Source organism: Protomyctophum parallelum (assembly GCF_964188405.1).
Source record: "Protomyctophum parallelum genome assembly, chromosome: 4".
NCBI lineage: Eukaryota > Metazoa > Chordata > Actinopteri > Myctophiformes > Myctophidae > Protomyctophum > Protomyctophum parallelum.
Window position 1 is genome coordinate 29,254,212 of NC_139700.1, and position 19,527 is coordinate 29,273,738.

The 19,527-nt window shown below is 44.2% G+C and overlaps 1 protein-coding gene across 3 annotated transcripts in view; it reads right to left on the reverse strand.

The window, feature by feature from the left end:
- The window catches only part of abcc8 (ATP-binding cassette, sub-family C (CFTR/MRP), member 8), a 93,727-nt gene that overhangs the window by 10,211 nt on the left and 63,989 nt on the right, over nucleotides 1–19,527 (reverse strand). For all 3 annotated transcript variants that reach the window (XM_083763610.1, XM_083763612.1, XM_083763611.1), the window contains exons 21-36: nucleotides 17,983–18,067; nucleotides 17,201–17,281; nucleotides 15,692–15,829; nucleotides 15,320–15,445; nucleotides 14,846–14,942; nucleotides 13,193–13,443; nucleotides 9,525–9,691; nucleotides 9,006–9,233; nucleotides 8,525–8,617; nucleotides 7,767–7,869; nucleotides 5,266–5,379; nucleotides 4,972–5,092; nucleotides 3,863–3,993; nucleotides 2,828–2,906; nucleotides 2,398–2,506; nucleotides 1,374–1,477 (exon numbers count right to left, since the gene is read on the reverse strand). In XM_083763610.1, coding sequence (XP_083619736.1) covers nucleotides 1,374–1,477; nucleotides 2,398–2,506; nucleotides 2,828–2,906; nucleotides 3,863–3,993; nucleotides 4,972–5,092; nucleotides 5,266–5,379; nucleotides 7,767–7,869; nucleotides 8,525–8,617; nucleotides 9,006–9,233; nucleotides 9,525–9,691; nucleotides 13,193–13,443; nucleotides 14,846–14,942; nucleotides 15,320–15,445; nucleotides 15,692–15,829; nucleotides 17,201–17,281; nucleotides 17,983–18,067 — 2,027 coding nt within the window. The remainder of the gene's footprint in view (nucleotides 1–1,373; nucleotides 1,478–2,397; nucleotides 2,507–2,827; nucleotides 2,907–3,862; nucleotides 3,994–4,971; nucleotides 5,093–5,265; nucleotides 5,380–7,766; nucleotides 7,870–8,524; nucleotides 8,618–9,005; nucleotides 9,234–9,524; nucleotides 9,692–13,192; nucleotides 13,444–14,845; nucleotides 14,943–15,319; nucleotides 15,446–15,691; nucleotides 15,830–17,200; nucleotides 17,282–17,982; nucleotides 18,068–19,527) is intronic.

Here is a 19,527-nt window from a genome sequence, read left to right on the forward strand (position 1 = left end):
GAGGAATGGCCTATCGGCGAGCGCAGCCATGCAGGCCTTTTTCAGCTTAAGCTTAAGGTTAGTATATGCTTGTACTCCAAACCAATGGGTTTTGAGTCCGGCTTTCACCCCACACATTACTTTCTCACAGATAAGCCTCACGGCTCGCAGTCATGGCTACACATACTGTAGCTCACGTAAAGTTAAAATATCCGCAAGATCCAGAAATGCATAGCGTTGCATTTCGTCACTATCGTGTGGGATATCTGCCCGGATGCGTGGGACATCTGCCCGGGTGTGCCCGTAGGGCGTTCTCGGTTCTGCTTTGTTGGGGGGGTTAGCAATCCGTGCAGGCTCCAGAAATGCATATTTGCATTTCGTCACTGTGCATTCATAGTGGGTCACCTGCCCGGAACGACGGTGAGAGTTCACCGAAAGGTATGTGTGTTGGGGGGTTATTGTATATCTATCTCCCTGCTCTTATGTTTTATGATGTTGCTTAATCATGCCGAGCAGGGAGAAATCCAGCAGAGCCGAACGCCAAGTCAAATATCATATACACACTCATTACTCATTCTTCAATAAATATTGTTTAATCTATTCGTGAGTTGTCTGACTGAAATCAAACGCAGCACGCGGAGCGGCGGAGTCAGTTCAGTCAGTCAACCTCAAGGGAAGTTCTTGCTTGCTCAAAGGCCCATACTATGCTCAAGGGGTTAACATGCTGCATTACTATGTGGGAGTATACGTGTGTGCAAGTCTCTCACGTCATTCGCTGATGCGGCAGTCAGCTGACTAAGTGGGCAGGCTACTTAAGCTCACTAGACTCCATGCTCTTCCTGCCTTCCTCTGCTCATGGTTCCCCGGTTGTATGCGATGTTTTCTCCCACCACCACCGGTGGGCTCTGCTATCTATGCTCCCCATGGGGGGGGTTATTGTATATCTATCTCCCTGCTCTTATGTTTTATGATGTTGCTTAATCATGCCGAGCAGGGAGAAATCCAGCAGAGCCGAACGCCAAGTCAAATATCATATACACACTCATTACTCATTCTTCAATAAATATTGTTTAATCTATTCGTGAGTTGTCTGACTGAATTTACCTTGCTGTTTGCTGACTAGGGTTTATTCTTACTGTTTACTCTGATCTCACACTGGATAAAAGCATACGCTGAATGCACACGTTGTAGATTTCATTGTAACACATAACCTCAACACCAGATGGAGCTCCACCAATACACGTTCAACCCAGATTTGGCTAAAAAAAGGGGTTAAATAAATTTTGCTCCCATGTCAATAAAATGATGATGTTTTTGTAATAGCAGTAATATCACTGTGCTGTATATTTGTATGTCATTAACTAGTTATAACAGATAGTTGTTGTAACACTCACCCAGGCCTCCTGGCAAAGATTTGACCACATGTTTCAGCTGTGCAATCTCCAGCGCTTCCCACAGCATCTCATCTGTAGCCTTCATCTCTGGATCCAGGTTGAAGCTGCGCACACGCACATGCACACACACACACACACGCACACACACACACACACACACACACACACACACACACACACACACACACACACACACACACACACACACACACACACACACACACACACACACACACACACACACACACACATTGACCAAGTTACTGGAAAACTGCAAAACAACAACTTCAAACGAAGTAGGCCTGTCACCAACACCCCACTAGTATCACTATCTGTCACTCAGCCTGTCACCAACACCCCACTAGACCCCGCTAGACAACGGCGGAAAACAGATAGAATCGACCCTGGTCCAAAAAACAAACAAACAAAAAAAAGTTATACGGATTAAATATTCGGTGGCAGTGTGCAAACATGATTGACAAAAGTTAGGTCGATTTTCTTTTTTTATTTCCGAAAATCGCTCCGAAATTGGTCTTTAATCTGTAGTGAACAGCAGTGGTGGAAAGTAACTAAGTACTTTTACTTAAGTACTGTACTTAAGTACAATTTTGAGGTATTTGTACTTTACTTGAGTCTTTCCAATTTCCAGTACTTTTACTTCTACTCCACTACATCTCAGAGCCAAAATGTGTACTTTTACTTCACTACAATTATTTGAAAACTTTAGTTACTATGTACTTTGGCGATTTTAATATTGATTAGAAAACATACATTAACCACTTCAACAATTCACATTTCGGCTATTTTCAATAGATTGTGTACACATTTTGAACTTGTGAAATTCTGCAATATGAGTACTTTTACTTTTAAAACTTTAAGTACATTTTGATGCAGATAATTTTCAATTCTGTACTTTTACTTGTAACGAAGTACTTCTAAATTGCAGTATTGGTACTTTTACATAAGTAAAGCAATTGAGTACTTTTTCCACCACTGGAGACCAGTGGCAGGGTGTTCATCTTACCGGATGCTTCCACTGAACAGGATGGGGTCCTGGAGGATGATGGAGAACCGAGAGCGGAGGGTCTGCAGAGGCAGCTTGGCGATGTCTATGTCATCTATAACGATCCTCCCTGCAGGCACAAGAAACATTACAACAGTTCATCTTATAGAACGGAATAAAATACTTTTGTGCTATATATAAAATACTATAGCCTTTCATGTCCTGTTGTTGAATTCAGGACCTTTAAACTAGCGTTTGTTATGAAAGCTGCAATCCAGAACTTATATGAATGAATACAATTTGAATACAACAAGTAAGTAAGTAAGTAAGTAAGTCAATCTGTATGGAGAGAGTATCCAACGGTTCACAGCTTTGAATCCTGAGTAAGACATAACCGTTATGGACTGCAGCTTTATAAACAGCTTAAAAATAATAATGCGTGACTATTTACCTTCAAACATGTCCACCATGCGGAAAAATGCCAGGGAGAAAGATGATTTGCCACTGCCTGTTCTGCCACAGATTCCCACCTGGGTACAAACACACAGTCTCAGCCAAGATATATAATAGAATAATATAGAATAGAGGGTATGCGCGTGACTTCATCATCATACCCGGAAGTTATGCGGGAACACCTACCGAGTGGCAAAAACTATTGACACCCCACATCCAAACAGAAAAGTCCTATATGATTGATGAACGTTAAACATGGAGATTAGTGTGCACAAAGAAGGAACAGTTTAAGGCATTATTCAATTGAGTGAGAGTCTGCATCCTGAGTAGGAACAGATATATCCGGCATTCAAATGTCCTGTAAACTCTTTACAGAAAACATCCAGACCAGGACTTGTCTTTTACCATTTTGCATTGATCTAATATAGTCCAATATTTCTGCAGGAAACAACTCGGAGGTCTGGGCTTCACATAGACAACCCTAACCCTTTTGTAATGTTAGATCCCTCCACAAAGACTTTGGGTCAGTTCAAATCCATCAGTGCATGGTGTTTTAGGAAAAAGATTTGACAAGATGTTAATAGATACAATAATCAAAGTCTAGTACCCCAAATTTACCTCGTTTATCGTTTAACCCATTTTGGAATTTAATTAATTAGAAGGATAATTTAATTAAAAACAAACCCTCCTGCAGCTGCACACGTTCCTACAGCACCACTCCTTGTCACATGAACATACATTATGTCGGATGGAAACCTCATGTCCAACTGTTACTTTTTTCAGCATTCAAATTCAGAAATAGCAAAAGTAGCAGATCCATACGCTCAAAACGCATCGCTTTGCACAGCGATTTCGAGCGTGTAGCTCTGCTACTTTTGCTACTTTCGTGTGATGCTGTAGTATATGATCAAGCAGGGCATTCATTTACAAAGAAAAATAAAAGAAAAAAAAACACAAATATGTCAAACACAGAGATGGGAGGTTTCTGGCCGACAGGCTAGCAACAATGTGCAATGTGTATTGTGTACTGTACCTTCTGGCCCGGGCTGATGTGTGCGTTGACATTCTTGAGGACAGGTTTCAGCGTGGTGTCGTAACGGACACTCAGGTTCTGGATCTGGATCTCTCCCTGCTGGGGCCAGCCATCAGGGACCTGAGACGCAGCTGGGCAGGCAGGCAGGCAGGCAGGCAGGCAGGCAGGCAGGCAGAAAGACAAGATTTATACTTTGTTGTGTGAGTATAAATTAAGCATAAGGGTTCTTATGAGCTCATACTATGAGCGAGTTGGCGGCAGTCTGTTTATATGGATCATTTACCATTTCTGAATTGTACTCAGCCTAATGAGTCTGTCGGGCAGAAACGTCCTGAAAAGTAAAACAGTTTTGAACATATGATGTTTCCACCCGACCCGACAGAGACGATATATTCATTAATAATATATTAATTAATATCAATATATGAATTATGAATTAATTATATTAATTAATTAATTAATGAATGAATTAATTAATTAATGATATGGATATAATATTGATAGATACTAGGGATCACGTTTTTTGGCTCCCGATCCGATTCCGATCATTTGAAAATGACGTGATCGGCCCTGATCTCTGATCACCCGATCCGATCGGGACAACCATAACAAAGATATTAATTCCATGTCTCAAAGTTTGGTTAACTGTATCATCCACAGAGACAGGATGCTGTGTCTTCTCTGTATATACGCAGGTGTTGTGGTCTCTCTCTGCAGAATTACAGCTCGTTCCAGGTTAGATTGGTCGATAAGAGCTGGCAAGAGCTCTCGATTAATTTGTGACATGATTAATGGTAACACATTTAGAACGTTTCAACCATTGCAAAGAGGGGGGACATAAAAAGAAATTGCTACAGAAAAACAGCTCACATCAGCTAAAAAACAAATAAACTAAATGGCTCTGCTGCATGGTCAGCAGAAGGACTTCCCAGTTCAGCTGTCAAATGGTATATTTAGATAAACTCTCACACAGATTGAACTTAACCATTAGAGAGCAAGACATTGCTACGTTGACCCGGTTGCTCGCGGGGCAATTTAATCGTGCAGCTGCCACCTCCATGAGAGATGGTTTAATATCAGGTGAAACCGTACACGGTGGCAGTACTCACTGAGCAACCCTTCATAGTTCTCTGGTTCGGTCTTAAGCAGGCCGTTGATCCTGCTAACGGAGCCCAGCTGCACTTCCATGTCTGCCAGATTCCGCACCATCCAGTTCATGTAGTTGGAGACCTATAATACACGGAGGGCGCGTTAACTTGGTGGGCTTTGAAAGGCAGGCTGGGTATGGATGTCATAATGGGACCCCAGGGCATGCAGGAGAGGGACAACGGCAATGCATCCTCACTTTATTAAATGGAATTAAAAGGTATGATGCCTGAGATATAGCGACAAATCGGTCTCACCATGAGTGCATAAGTCAGGCCCAGTCCCACCAGACCAGTGGACAGGTGATTGGTCAGGGCGTTGGTGATGGAGGCGACCGCTGCTACTAAAACCACACACGCTCCTATATACTCCTATAGGGAGAGGAGAGAGAGAGAGAGAGAGAGAGAGAGAGAGAGAGAGAGAGAGAGAGAGAGAGAGAGTGAGAGAGAGAGAGAGAGAAAGAGAGAGAGAGAGGACCACATGACCATTGAGAGTAGGAAGAGAAGAACATTTGTCTTGTCATTATCTATTATTCATATACTGAAACTACAAAAATACAAATACTATATTAATATTACTGTAAACTATTTGATCACAATATAATCAAATCCTGCTCTGGAGATGAATTTAAACATATCTTAAGGACGTCTTCAGACACAGCAACATCCCGGGGCCGGGAGTTAATTTAACTGAAAATTTACCCGCAAGGGTCCAATTTAAATGAACACTCCAGATTTTGCAGTGCAGTGAGCATAATGCGGGAGGAGTGAAATATATGGTGTGTGTGGCCTATACATTACAGACTATTGTCCATACATTAACTAGGATGGTATTGGTTACTACCTGATTACAGTGAGTGTATGTCATGAAAATATGGCATGAAAGACATTCTCAGAATGCCCACAGAGAGAGTAGTTGCTGGAAAACGAAAAGCACCGGGAAACTGTGACCACTAATCCACTACCTCCCAACAGAACTCCAGGGCAAGAAGAAATATTTTTTTGGTTCCAGTTCCGAACCAACCTTTAGGGATCTGAACCAATTAATTTGGTTCAAAATTAGGCAGGGAAAAAAGAACGCAACTGGTTCAACCCTGGTGGAACCACAGTACAGCAGGGAAAGGCACTTGATGGCTCTACACATAAGAATGCTACGAATGGCACTTGGTGTCAAAAGGACGGACCAATTCAGAAACGTGGACCTCTGCAGGGGCCTCCCACGGCAGGGTCACAGACAAGGATAGGTCGGAGAGAGAAGGATGAGGCTGGCTGGGCACTGTGTCAGCCACCTGCAACTGGTGCCAAGCAAACTGACACACTGGGAGCACAGCTAGGAGGAGGGGAAAGAGGTGCACGACTTTAGTCGTTCTGTATACCTAGCACCAGCGGCGGCGATATAATAGAGGCAGGCGAGGCAGTCGCCTCAGGGCCCGGGGGGGGGGGGGGCCCGGCCGGCCGGCCGCTCCGATGCGTGGTAGTAAACTGTATACTCTCTCTCTCTCACTCTCTCTCTCTGGCGCTCTCTCCCACAAACACGCTGTTAAGTTACCGCAACTAAGACTACATTTCCTGTCAATAATAAGCAGTGTAAAATGTAGTTCATTGGGGAGTTAAAGGGTGACGCTTTATTGTGAAGGGCCCTTCACGGCGCAGGCAGGAAATAGAGGGTTTAACCTGGGCTGCTTGGCTGCACGTTAGAGTACTAGAGTAGATGGATTTGCTCCGGTATGTCCGCTGTGGCTGTATACAGTTGTTAGCCCTGCACTGCAATCGCCTGATAAAGTTGAGTTTTGATTATTTGAACAGTCATAAACAAGACATAAAATTACCACAGGCAAAAGAGGGCAAGATAGATGGAGTAAGGTGGAATACAAACACAACAGCAGCAGCTCCATCCACATGCACTGGAGGTGAGTGAAGTCGCAATGAAAGGAATACCAAGACAACAACAGTAGCCTAATCATACAGATGGACGGACATGACCACGTGAACTTTATCACTTGAATTGAAACATTAAGAGACTATTTAATCAACTTTCCCGAATCCCGAAGCTGTCCCATTCATCACAGCCATGGCCCATGTACAGTAGCCTACAGACAGCAGGCACAAGTGAGTAGCAGCCCTACGCTCTCCAGTATGAATAGCTCCGTTAGGAATGAATGGTTATGGACATTTCAACATGTAACGTGATTTTCAATATGCAACCTGTGTATTCATTGCCCCCTCAACTGAGCCACGTTGAGGGATTTAGTCCGAAGTGGTATTTACGGTTCCGTTCGGCGTTGGGTGGCGGCGCGGGGGGGGGGTGCGGGTGGGGGCCCGGGCTGTCAATCTCGCCTCAGGGCCCGTGGGACACTCCAGCCGCCACTGCCTAGCACCAAATAAAAGGCTCTAAATGTGCTGCTCCAGTGTCCTCTCCTCCTTCTGAAACTTATATCCCTGTACCTGTGAAGCACCGGACCAGCCGTTTCAGGCTTGAGGCGCGTTGGTAGAATCCCTTTGTTCCTAATACTGCAGAGCTTGATACCCTGATGCTACACAGGAGGGTGTGGAGGGCAGCCATTCAGGAGTCCCGAGTTTGTGTTGGCTATTATGTACTATATACAGTAGATGTATAGGAAATATATGTCTCTATATAGCGTATGCAATTTTTATTTCCATGTGGGGGGTGTGTCAGCTAGGTCGGAAGGTAAGAGGGGGTGCATGCATGGCCAAAAAGGTTTGGGAACTGCTGCGTTTAACAGAAGCGAGGCCATTACCATGCGGACTTCCAGCCAGCGATTGGCTGCCGTGAGGAACAGTGAGGCGATGTTGTTGGCGTCAGTGTACTCCAGTAACCTCTTCCTGAACCTGGGCTCGTACCTGCAGATGAAGACACAATGACACAAAAGGGGATGAATATTATCAATAAGCTCAGAATGTGGAAATGCTATCTCTAATTTAACTTCTAAATGTCTTCTCCCCAAAAATATCTATAATTTTCCGCCGACCCCCCATCTGAAAATATGTAGTTCCCTCTGAAAGAATATATATTCAAACTTTCAAAGATTTGTGCCACATTTTCACGATAAAAAAATAGCAGATCTACAAGCTTGTAGATCTGCTTTTTTTTAATAGCTAAAGTTTAAAATAAGGCCTAAAACACCAAAAGGGGTTCCCGTCATGAATTCCCGTCACTGTCTCAGAGAGGTGTTTATAGGTGCTCACCTGAAGGCTCTGATGGTAGTGAGGCCCTCCACTGTCTCAGAGAGGTGTTTATAGGTGCTCACCTGAAGGCTCTGATGGTAGTGAGGCCCTCCACTGTCTCAGAGAGGTGTTTATAGGTGCTCACCTGAAGGCTCTGATGGTAGTGAGGCCCTCCACTGTCTCAGAGAGGTGTTTATAGGTGCTCACCTGAAGGCTCTGATGGTAGTGAGGCCCTCCACTGTCTCAGAGAGGTGTTTATAGGTGCTCACCTGAAGGCTCTGATGGTAGTGAGGCCCTCCACTGTCTCAGAGAGGTGTTTATAGGTGCTCACCTGAAGGCTCTGATGGTAGTGAGGCCCTCCACTGTCTCAGAGAAGTGGGACAACAGAGGGAGCTGGGTGCTGTCCTCTAGCTGCTGCAGGTCCCTGGCCAAGGGAACGAACGAGCACAAGCACGCACGCACACACACACACACACACACACACACACACACACACACACACACACACACACACGCACACGCACACACGCACACATGTACACACACACACACACACACACACACACACACACACAGTTGGATTTATTAAAAAAATACCATATGACAAATAGCAGAAAAACTCAATCTACAAGCTCACAACATGTCACGACGAATGTTGTGAGCTCATAGATCAACTATTCCCACAGTTTTCTTTTACTGTATAATCAATAACTTTACTCAAATCAGTTATCTTTACACAAGATGATTAGTTAAATTAACTGTTGCACCCTATATCGATCCATCCATCCATCCATCCTTGGTGTCAGACTGACCTGGAGGCGAGGCGGAAGTACTTCTGAATGAAGTAGCAGGCGACGGCCAGGGGCAGCAGGGCGATGAGGAAGACGGGGGTGACGTAGCAGATGACCCCCAGGGCGGACACGCACAGCAGGGTGGAGCGCATCAGACACTCCAGCGTGGCGGGGATGTGCTGGTCGATGGTGTTGGTGTCCGTGGAGAAGCGGTTGAGGATGCTGCCCAGTGGAGTGGTCTCAAACAGCCTGCAAGGGAACCAGTGTTGATTTTGACGGCAATTTTGGATTTTTATAGTTTTAGTTTTAGTCTCATTTTAGACACCTGGAATGTTTTAGTGTTGGTCTGGTTTTAGTCCACTAAATATAAGATTTTAGTCGACTGAAATTAAAGTTGATTTTGTCGATTAAAATGTATCTTGGCGGCAGGCCTTGATGCCATTGTAATGGTTGATTTTACACGTGCTAAAAATAGCTCAGTCCCATGCATGGACTGTACCTCATGGGTGCCCCTGCTAGTGTCCCATGCATGGACTGTACCTCATGGGTGCCAGTATGATCTTGTTGAGCAGGTTGTGGTGCAGCTGCTTGGCCACGTTGAGGCCCGTCCACTCCACAGCCACGGAGGTGGCCAGACACAGAATGATGCCCAGACAACACAGCACGCTGAACACCGAGAGGTAGAACGAGTGGTTGAACTCACACACCTGGAAAGGAGACAGTTTTTTTTTCACACAGTAGGGCTGGCACTGTGTGTGTGTGTGTGTGTGTGTGTGTATAACTCTTGAACTGTAGGTCGTCCAATATAAAGAAAAATAATTCTCCCATATAGGACGATATGTTGTGTTTTCTTCAATACTCAAGTATGGCTTTCATGTACTTTATAGTTATTCCTCTATATGTTCGTGGTGTATGTTGTTTAACCTGAAGCTGTTTAAGTAAATACCGCTGGTGTACACTGTCTAGCATCAAGTGAACACTGTTCTCTGTGCTGGTTGTGTGCTGAGGGTAGTGTTTGATAGAGTGACAGAACCTCTGAGTGGACTCACATGTGTGTCTACAATGGAGGTGATTAGATACAGTAGGCTGGACAAAGAGACACTGGCAACAAGTAACACTTTTATCTAGACTTACAGTGTGTGCGTGCGTGTGTGCGTGCGTGCGTGTGTGCGTGCGTGCGTGCGTGTGCGTGCGTGCGTGCGCGAGAGAGAGGGAGAGGGAGAGAGAGAGAGGGAGAGGGAGAGTGGAGGATGGAGAAAGAGAAAGTGGTGTAAAATAAACATTATGGTGTACACACTAGACTAGAGAATTCAGTGTCCTCAACCCTAGTTGGCCTCCCTATACCCTTATATGACAGCATTAAGTGACCAAATTTAGAACAGCTATATCAGGGGTGGGCAACTGGCAGCCCGGGGGCCACATGCGGCCCCCACCTTCACTTAATGCGGCCCTCAGGTTAATGTCAGAATACTGATATATTGGTTTCAGCTGTTTACAATTCCACAACATGCAAACATGACCCGCTTTATTTACTTCAGTCTAAATTAGTAGCTCATTGCTCAACACCAGTATAATTAAAGGCATTTGAAATGACATGAAAATGTTAATTTTCAGGATTCCAATTCAAAAATAGAAAAAATTCAAGATTTCAATTCGAACATGAGCTTGTAGATCGGCTATTTTTGCTACGACAGCAATATATGGCCCTAGGCAGTTGGTGTGGAAATATAGTGGCCCTCTCCATCGTCAAAGTTGCCCACCCCTGAGCTATATGATAGCATGCCAACAGCTGCTGTGACCCTAAAGTGTGAACAAACCTACCCTTGTGGCGCTTATACCATGACTGACTGTATGTGCATGTTTGTGCACGTGTGTACAAAGAAAGAATTCTGTGTAGATAGCATGCTAGGTTTAATGTTTATATATCCTACTTTATACTTTATAACATCGTTCTCAAAGTGGGGTCCATTGGGACCTAATGTTACTATTAAAAATAAATTATGTGGAAAGTGTTGGCACCATATTTGTCAGATGAGAAATACATAATGTAACACTCTGGGAGTCCTTGGCACAAAAATAAGTTTGAGAACCACTGCTTTGTATATCACTTAATATTATTAGGCTACAGTGCATAATTCCAGGTTACCAGAATGTGGCATAGAGTACACATTTCAGTTTCCCATGGCTTTATGTAATCAATCAAACGAAGCCATGGGGAAATGAAACAGAGTAGGAAACGGCTAATCGGGTATATGCCACCTTCTAAACCAGTTAAATTAACATTGATTTTACAATATAAATTGGGGGTCCGAGAGATAGAAATGTCATTAAATGGGGGTCCGTATACTAATGCATGTCAAACTGAAGGCCTATTCATAGTCTGGATTTTCGGTGATGAGGTGACCACTGCTCCGGTGGTGAGCTGACCACCGGAGCTGAAATAACATTGAGCGGTGGTGAGTAAAAACAGAGAGAAGGGCTGGAGCGGTGGCGGTGGTTTGCTCTTCACCGCGGCTCGTGACGTCATGTTGTAGTTCGTGGTCACCCCACCACCGTAAATCCAGACTATGTATGAGCCTTGAGGGTCTTTGAAATTAAACGGGTTGAGAATCACTGCTAGAGCTTTCTCTCGTGGGGGTCCTTGGCATATCTTTTCAAATGGAAGTCTGCGGGCTAATTATAGTGTCAATTTGGGGGTCCTTGACATGAAAAAAGAGTGAGTTCCCAGAAATTCTGGCATAAGAATGGGAGGGTAGCCACCTTCTGGACACATGGTGGACTACATTCATGAACAGAGCCTACTGTTTTCATTGCACTCTACGTACTCCACCATAGTGTTTGTTGAGTAGGGTCCATGCCTTTTATCCTGATCTTGCACTTTATGAGTCGCTCTAGAGTGTTTGCTAAATGCCTAAATTGTAAAATGAAAGTGCTCTCATGAAGATGAGCTTATAAGATAAGATATAATAATATATATAATAATATATATATACATGGAATATGGGGAAGCAGACAGGTCACATGACTATAGAGATAGTGTATACCGATTTGCGTGATGAAATGTGTACGAGTAATGTAATGTTTTTTCACTTTTTTGCAAACATTGGCCTCATGGTGGCGCTATAAGGTTCGTCGTTGGCATCCAGGAAATGTGTGCGTGCACAGTTTGGCATCAACCAGGCCAACGGTGCCGGAGATTAGCTGTACACAGACGGACGGAGTGCAAATCATACACTCCCCATGCCTTCGGCCTGGTGGAGACAATAAACACTAACAATAAAAATGTCAGCAATACGCCTCTCAGGAAGCTTTAGCTTGTTATTTAACAATATTTTATAGCGTAGTTAACCATGTGCTGTAGGCACTTTCCCTTCACACCCATTCACTAGATGCCAAACTCCTAGAAATAGCTTTCCCATTTTGACCCACATTACGCTCCTCCCTGCATCTCTGCAGCTACACTGCAGATAAAGCAGAGAGACCTCTAATGCAGATGCTCAGGGGCATCTCAGTGCTCCATCTGGCACTTATAGCGTTATAGCTTTTGGGTCAACTCTTCTACATAAAGAATTCAAAAGAAGAGTTAAGGAAGCCCAGCACTGAAAATGGACATTCCTAACATCACATTAAGCCTTGCCGAGCCATGAGGCCCATATAGGAGCCTATCTCCTGTTTCTGTAGCGTGAGGCAGCTTGATGTACAACCCCCGGGAGGGAGATGGTTGGCCGGGAGGGACTCCGGCCAACCATGAACATCCCACCATATAATACAGGGGTGTGCAACTTTGACAATGGAGAGGGCCACTATATTTCCACACTCACACCAGAGGGCCACATTGCATATTTCTGTCATAGCAAAAATAGTTGATCTACAAGCTCAAAACGTGTCGCAATGAGACGCGTTTTGAGCTTGTAGACTATAGCTATCTTTGCTATATTTTAATTGGAATCCAGAAAAGTTAAAAAAATTAATTTATTTCAAATGCCTTTAATTATAGTTATGTTAACTTTAGTACAAATACATTGGACATCAAATAACCTTTTAATACTACTGCTCATTAAGCTACTAATTTAGAGAAGTAATTAAAGTGGGTCATGTTTGCATGTTTGGAATTGTAAGTATTCTGATATTAAGCTGCAGGCCGCATTAAGTGAAGGTAGGGGCCGCCAGTTGCCCATGGATGATATTATGATATAACATAACCCCACCTGACCGACGGTACAGTTCCGCGCCGTGGCGTTGGTCGTCTTGATGACGTGCGACGTCCAGTAGGCCAGCCAGTAGTCGATGGCCACCATGAGGGAGTGCTTGAGGAGCTGCGACAGGAGGAGCACGCTGAGCAGCAGCACGCCGGCGGAGGACAGGTAGGTGCCGCAGGATGACCAGGGGATGGTGGCGCGCTGCCGCATGGCCTGGGACATCCAGTCGTCATCATCATCGCTCTCCGTCACCGACTCCTCTGGGAAGGAGGAGGAGGAACACAGCGGCAGACTTAAATAGAAGGTGCTACAGACTTTTGGTTTAGCTTTTTTGGGGGATAAATACGGGATTACGTTTTGAGATGATGTTTAAAATGGAGCTTCCAGGTGGTGCAATGACATGTTATTTCAGCGCAAAATATGTATATATTTTCATCAGAAGGTGAAAATGTGGGGCAACAAAGAACTGAGACTGCAGCCTGACAACAGATGGAGAGAGAGGACTGGCCTGTGATGCTAACATATGGTGGGAGGAGCCCGGATGGCATAGCATGGTTGGTTACAGCGGCACGATGCCACAAGTAAGTAGCCACAAAAAAGTAGCCAGCGTTAAAACCATGCATTCTGGGCAGGTTCCAATAACCGCCGCAGAGGCTGATGGAGCCATCTCACCTTTCCACCCAGGGTTGTCACCAGCACACCGGAGACAACACAGAACACAGATCAAGGATATCGTTGCTGACTGGCAGAAACCTCTTATCTCCATATTCTAAGTTGTGTCTTTCAGAAACGCTGCGTGTTTACATTAAAATGTAATCCTGAAAATGATATCATATGATATAGTACTTTATTGTCAGTTCACACTGAAATTTGTCTTGCGACACAGCAGCCAAGTATGCAGAACACATATACAAAACACAAAGAACAAGACAATTTACATACATAAAGACATGAGCCATCCACCGCTTAGCGCTTAGATTATCCTGTGGCTACTACATCTCCTGATTAAGCCTCAAGGTCGACTGGTAGACAAAGGACCTCTTTAGTCTGACCTTATTGTATGCTGGTACACCATATCTCCTTGCTGAAGGTAGCAACCTATATTCTCCATACAACACATGCTTAGTATTAGAGGTGACATTCCTTGCTAACCTTAGGAGTTAGGATGCTGTTATCATATGTGGATGTATAAAGTTTCTGAAGTTGTTGTCCAACTAGCCTGACCTAAGCAGAGACATTTCTGGCCTAGATGGGAGGGTCGCGCCTCAGAAAAGCGCGCACCCTGATTGGATCTCATCGATCTGTCCGTCACCCCCGGCCTCTCCTCTCCCCCCTAGTGCAGCGCTACGTCACATCATTTAGAGCGACGCCCACCCGGAAGGGTTGACTCCCACTTTTAGACTGGTTCAGCCCACGGCTTTTTCCAGGCTTTCATCTTTCGCGCAGACGAAATGAAAGCCTGGGTATCGAGGCTATTGTCCAACAATCTTTGAACAAATGTTCAGTTGTTGCAGCAGTTGTGACTTTAGGGCTGCATTATTGGATTGCACACAATCCACACACACACATGCATGAACACGCACGCATGAACACACGCACACAACACTGAGCATCCCTGACAGTTCACTTCAGCAGCAATAAGGCTGCTGTGTGGAAACTCACCTTCCTCGTCCTCCTCTGTCCTGAAGGAGTCTCTGGAGTACATGGCCCGACGGAGGTTCTTCCTCTCCAGGTCTGCCATGCTCTCTTCCACTTTCTCCTGCAACCAGAAACACATATTGAGGGTCATTCAGAGTCGGGCCGCTGTGAAAAATAGCAGATCTAATGCTTACAACACCGAGAGGGGTTTCCATCCAGAATGGGTTAATGTCATTAATGTCTTGCTCAATGTCATGTTATGTGTGGACCCCAGCATATTATCTATGTTATGTTCCCCAGGTTGTATGTTCCCCACAACCCCCTAACCCTAAACCTAGCCCTAAACATTAACATAGAACCTGGGGAACATATGGGTGACCCCGACCCCAGGAAGATTAGCTGTTGTCATTCACCACTGCTAATGGGGATGCTAATAAACTCAATCGAGTCATTAAAGGTTGGTGTTAGAGTTTAGATATCTGGCCACCTCGGTTATACCTTCTCAAACTCCTTGTCCTGTCGGTGCATGAGGGTCTTCCACTGTTCAAAGAGCTCAGGCTCAGAGTTCTGAATGTCCTTGAGAGTCCCTTCAGTCTGGATGGAACCGTCTTTCATGGCAATGATCTGAAAACACACAGAGAGAGAGAGGCACACGTGTACACCGCCACAAAGTAATATCAGTCACCAGAACCATGCAGGGACGTGTGTTGTGGGGGGATCGGATCAAATTCATATCAAATATCTGACTCAAGCAACTTAAAAACTGTCTGGGCCTGGGTGCACACAGAAGCCAGAGTAGACGCCAGAATGGGTTTAAAGTGAAATAGCGACTTGGTTCCTTCATACATTCTGGTATGAATGAGCTCTTACCCAATCTGCATGTGGAAGGTACTGAAGCTTGTGTGTGACCAGCACAACTGTCCTCTTCTCCTCTCTCAGCATTTTGAGGATGCCATCCTGCATCAAATGGTCACTTAGGTGAATGTCCAAGGCAGAGAACGGATCGTCCTGAACAAAGCAGAGGGACACAAATTAGGGGAAACAAAACAGAGATAAAATATTATGTTATGTCTCAGCAGAATTAATTAATTAATTAATATGTGTATTTATCTTTGGCAGACTTTAAGTTGACTACTGTAAAAGTCAGAGTCACTAAAAACAATCAATCTAAATATTGATTGCAGGCTGCAGTTGATTCAGAACACATGCTGCTCAGGTCCTCACTAAGACCAAGAAGGTGCATGGATCATGATATCACTCATGATATCAAATCTCAGATCTTTACACAGAGCATTGATTTCAAAATGCTATTGCTGATTTATGAAGCACTGAACGGTTTAGGGCCAAAATACAATACATACATGTATCATCTGATCTTGTCTGAATCAGATCCTATACCTATAAAGAATAAAAGCAGGATATGTTGTGATACATCATGAGCCATCCAGACCTGAGGCCATCTGGGACAGCTCTGCTTTCTAAACCCACAATCTGAACTAAATGTGGAGAAGCAGCATTCAGTTTTTAATGCACTACAACTACATAGTTCATAGACAATAAAAAAAAATATATAGTTAATGTTGTGAAAAGCACTATGAATTGGCTCATTATTGAAATGCGCTATAAAAATAAACGTGCCTTAATGCCATTTGTGTTAGAGTATAGTAAGGTTAGCCTGGCTCCAGGCCTGAATGTGTCAGAGCATAGTAAGGTTGAATCGCTACCATAAAAAAAGAAATGTCTCGATTCAGGTCTGGTGACACTGCCTATGGCTGCATCAGTCTCGATCAAAGATCTGATCGCAGAAGCTGATTGGCCATCAGCCCCGTCACTCAGACAGCATCAAACAACAACCATGGCTGCCCCCACTGCAGTGACTCGCGACCATATCAATCTGGCTATTAAATCAACCTATGGTAAATAGTTTCTTTACAGAAACGGCAGGTTTCATCATCATCCGACATATTTTACCGATTTTGTTCACATGCTAGTAGCCCTCGTTGGCTGTGTTTGTTTGGTTAGCCATAGCCACATGCTATTCCTACTGCTTTCCTACTATTCTAATTGGTTGGCATGAACAATCGCCGAAGACTGCCGCTTTGACAACGTCCATCCAAGAAACTGCTGCCGTGGAGAGGGCTTTCAGTCTGAATAATGACGAAATGAAAATTCAGACTGAGTGTCGGGCTATAGTAAGGTGACATATAAGCACTGTAAAACAGCAGGATTTCACACAGTGTCACACTGAGACTCAATGCAATCACACTGTAACTCTTGTCCTGTTAAAACTGACCAGACAGAGGCCTGTGACTCATTATCAGGCCTACATCGGGTCTATACCGTAGTAACCGTACAAATAAACGGTGCAATCAAACCTACCAGAAAGACCACATTGGTCTGCTGGTACAAGGCCCTGGCCACGCTGATGCGCTGTTTCTGTCCACCTGAGAGAATGATACCCTGGAGAGGAAGAAGGAGAGAGGAAGGAAGCGGTCTGAGTGTTCCGCATGGACCCAACAGCCCTGACAGACACATGCCTGTACTCACCCCTAAGGAACATGTGGAAGGAGACTACTGCCTATCGGTTTCATAACATATCCGTAAAAAGAGACGTACTGAAACAAGACCAGTACACTGGACAAGGTCAGCCTGCCTCCTGTACTCTGCAAATTCACAGTGTGAGCAATCTGTCTTGGCTCCGAGGGACTACACTACAGTGTGAGTAACACTGTGACTTTGCAGAGTACTATTGTACAGTACTCTGCAAAGTCACAGTGTTAAGCACATTGTGACTTTGCAGAGTACAATACTCAAGTACTGTACTGTACTGTTACTATAGTTACTTTGTAGATTTTGATTATTATTACAAAACATACATTAACCACTTTCAGCCATTTGAAAATAGCCGATCTACAAGCCGATATTTTGCTACTTTAAGTTCATCCCAATACCAACACTTTTGTACTTTTACTCAAGTACATTTGAATTCCAAGCTTTTACTATTTCTATATTGCAGTATTGATACTTTTACTTAAGTACTTTATTTAAGTAAAACATTTGAATGATGAATAAATAAATAAAAGTACAATCCATGCATGGAAACTGGTAAGGATGTCGCTGTGTAAACTAAACTAATGACAGGAGATACTGGTGATACTAACCCGCTCGCCTATCTCTGTCTGGTCTCCTTGTGGAAGAATGTCGATGTCGGGTTGAAGGGAACAGGCATCGATGACAGCCATGTACCTGGACGGTGAATGCAAGCAGTGCCAGAATACAGAGCAGCTAGGTCAGGAAGTAGCAATGCAGAGAAAGTAACTATAAAGCGCCTGTCTAGAAACAACTGTGAGCGAAGATGAGAATGATGTCCAGGGGGTATGCTGCTCCACTGGAGCAGAGACAAACTGCTGTGGTGTATATACTGCTTCTGGAATAAATCAAACTCTATCTGCGACTGTTATTTTGAACGATGGGACCCTGGAGGTTTAGAGGGTCACCTCCACTGTGAACAGGTATACACAGAATACATGAAGAGACTGTGAAGTAATGAAGGCACACATGGGGATGAGCTCCAGAGGGGAAGGACAAAGGGCGGCAGTCGTTGACAAGATGGAGGAAGAAAGTAAGGAAACATCCCCCTTAAAAATGATAGAAGGACCATTATTGATGCTGCGGGGGTGTAACAAAGAGGTCCTCCATTACTTATACTTCTGCTGTTTGTGCCATGCCATTTTCCACGCCAGTAACCTCCTTTGGGAATAAATCACGGTTTGTGCTCAATTCCACTCTTATTGGGCCAAACCCTACAAGGGGAAATTCATTTCTTCATGGCATTACAGCAGTTATATGAAACAGTAGTTACAGAACGAAGATACAGCTAAGAGTAACAGAAATAATGCTAATAATAATATACTAGCATAATATAGATTTTTTTTAAATGTAGGGAGGGAAAAGTACCAGAAACCAGGTATACTAGAGAAACCTTGCATGGCTGTGACCCAGCAATAAAGGATCTCTGCAGCAACAGCACATATTTAAAGGTGTGTTATAGCCAGTCCATTAGTCCCAGATGGAAGGTGTATGCACCGTCAACACCAGCAACAGACCATTCAGCAAGACCATTTGTTGAGGGATGAAAAATAAGCGTGTGCACGTGTGTACATTAGTGCATGCGTACGTATGTGTTTACACATGTGCGTGCATGTGCCCAAGCAGGCGCCAAACAGCATATGGTGACTCATGTGTGGGCGGCATAGAGGCTCTGTGCAGTGATAGAAGAGTCAGTCATCACTGACTGCCAAGGTATCTGCAATTTTATGTCACAACCTCTTCAAGGCCTCAAAATGTGCTCCAATTTAAAATGCTGTCTAATGACGCAAGCTTTGTTCGCTCATACACGGTTCCAGTGCCCTGGCTTAGCCGGACAAAAGCTTTTAGTAATAGATAATGCAGCTGACTTCAAGGTTCAAGGTTGTAACCTGTACTTTATTGTTACATCTTGTGTACAGGCACATAAGAGTAAAATCATAGTTTTGTTTGGCTTGGCTTCCTTCAGACAATGCAGCAGCATACTGTAGATAACATCACACAGCAAAAAATAATAATAGAATGAAGACACTCCTGATATCATAACCAGATTAATCCAAATCAACGTAGATGTCTATGCTACTGCTTTTCCCTCTTAAACACGCTAATACCCTTGAAAC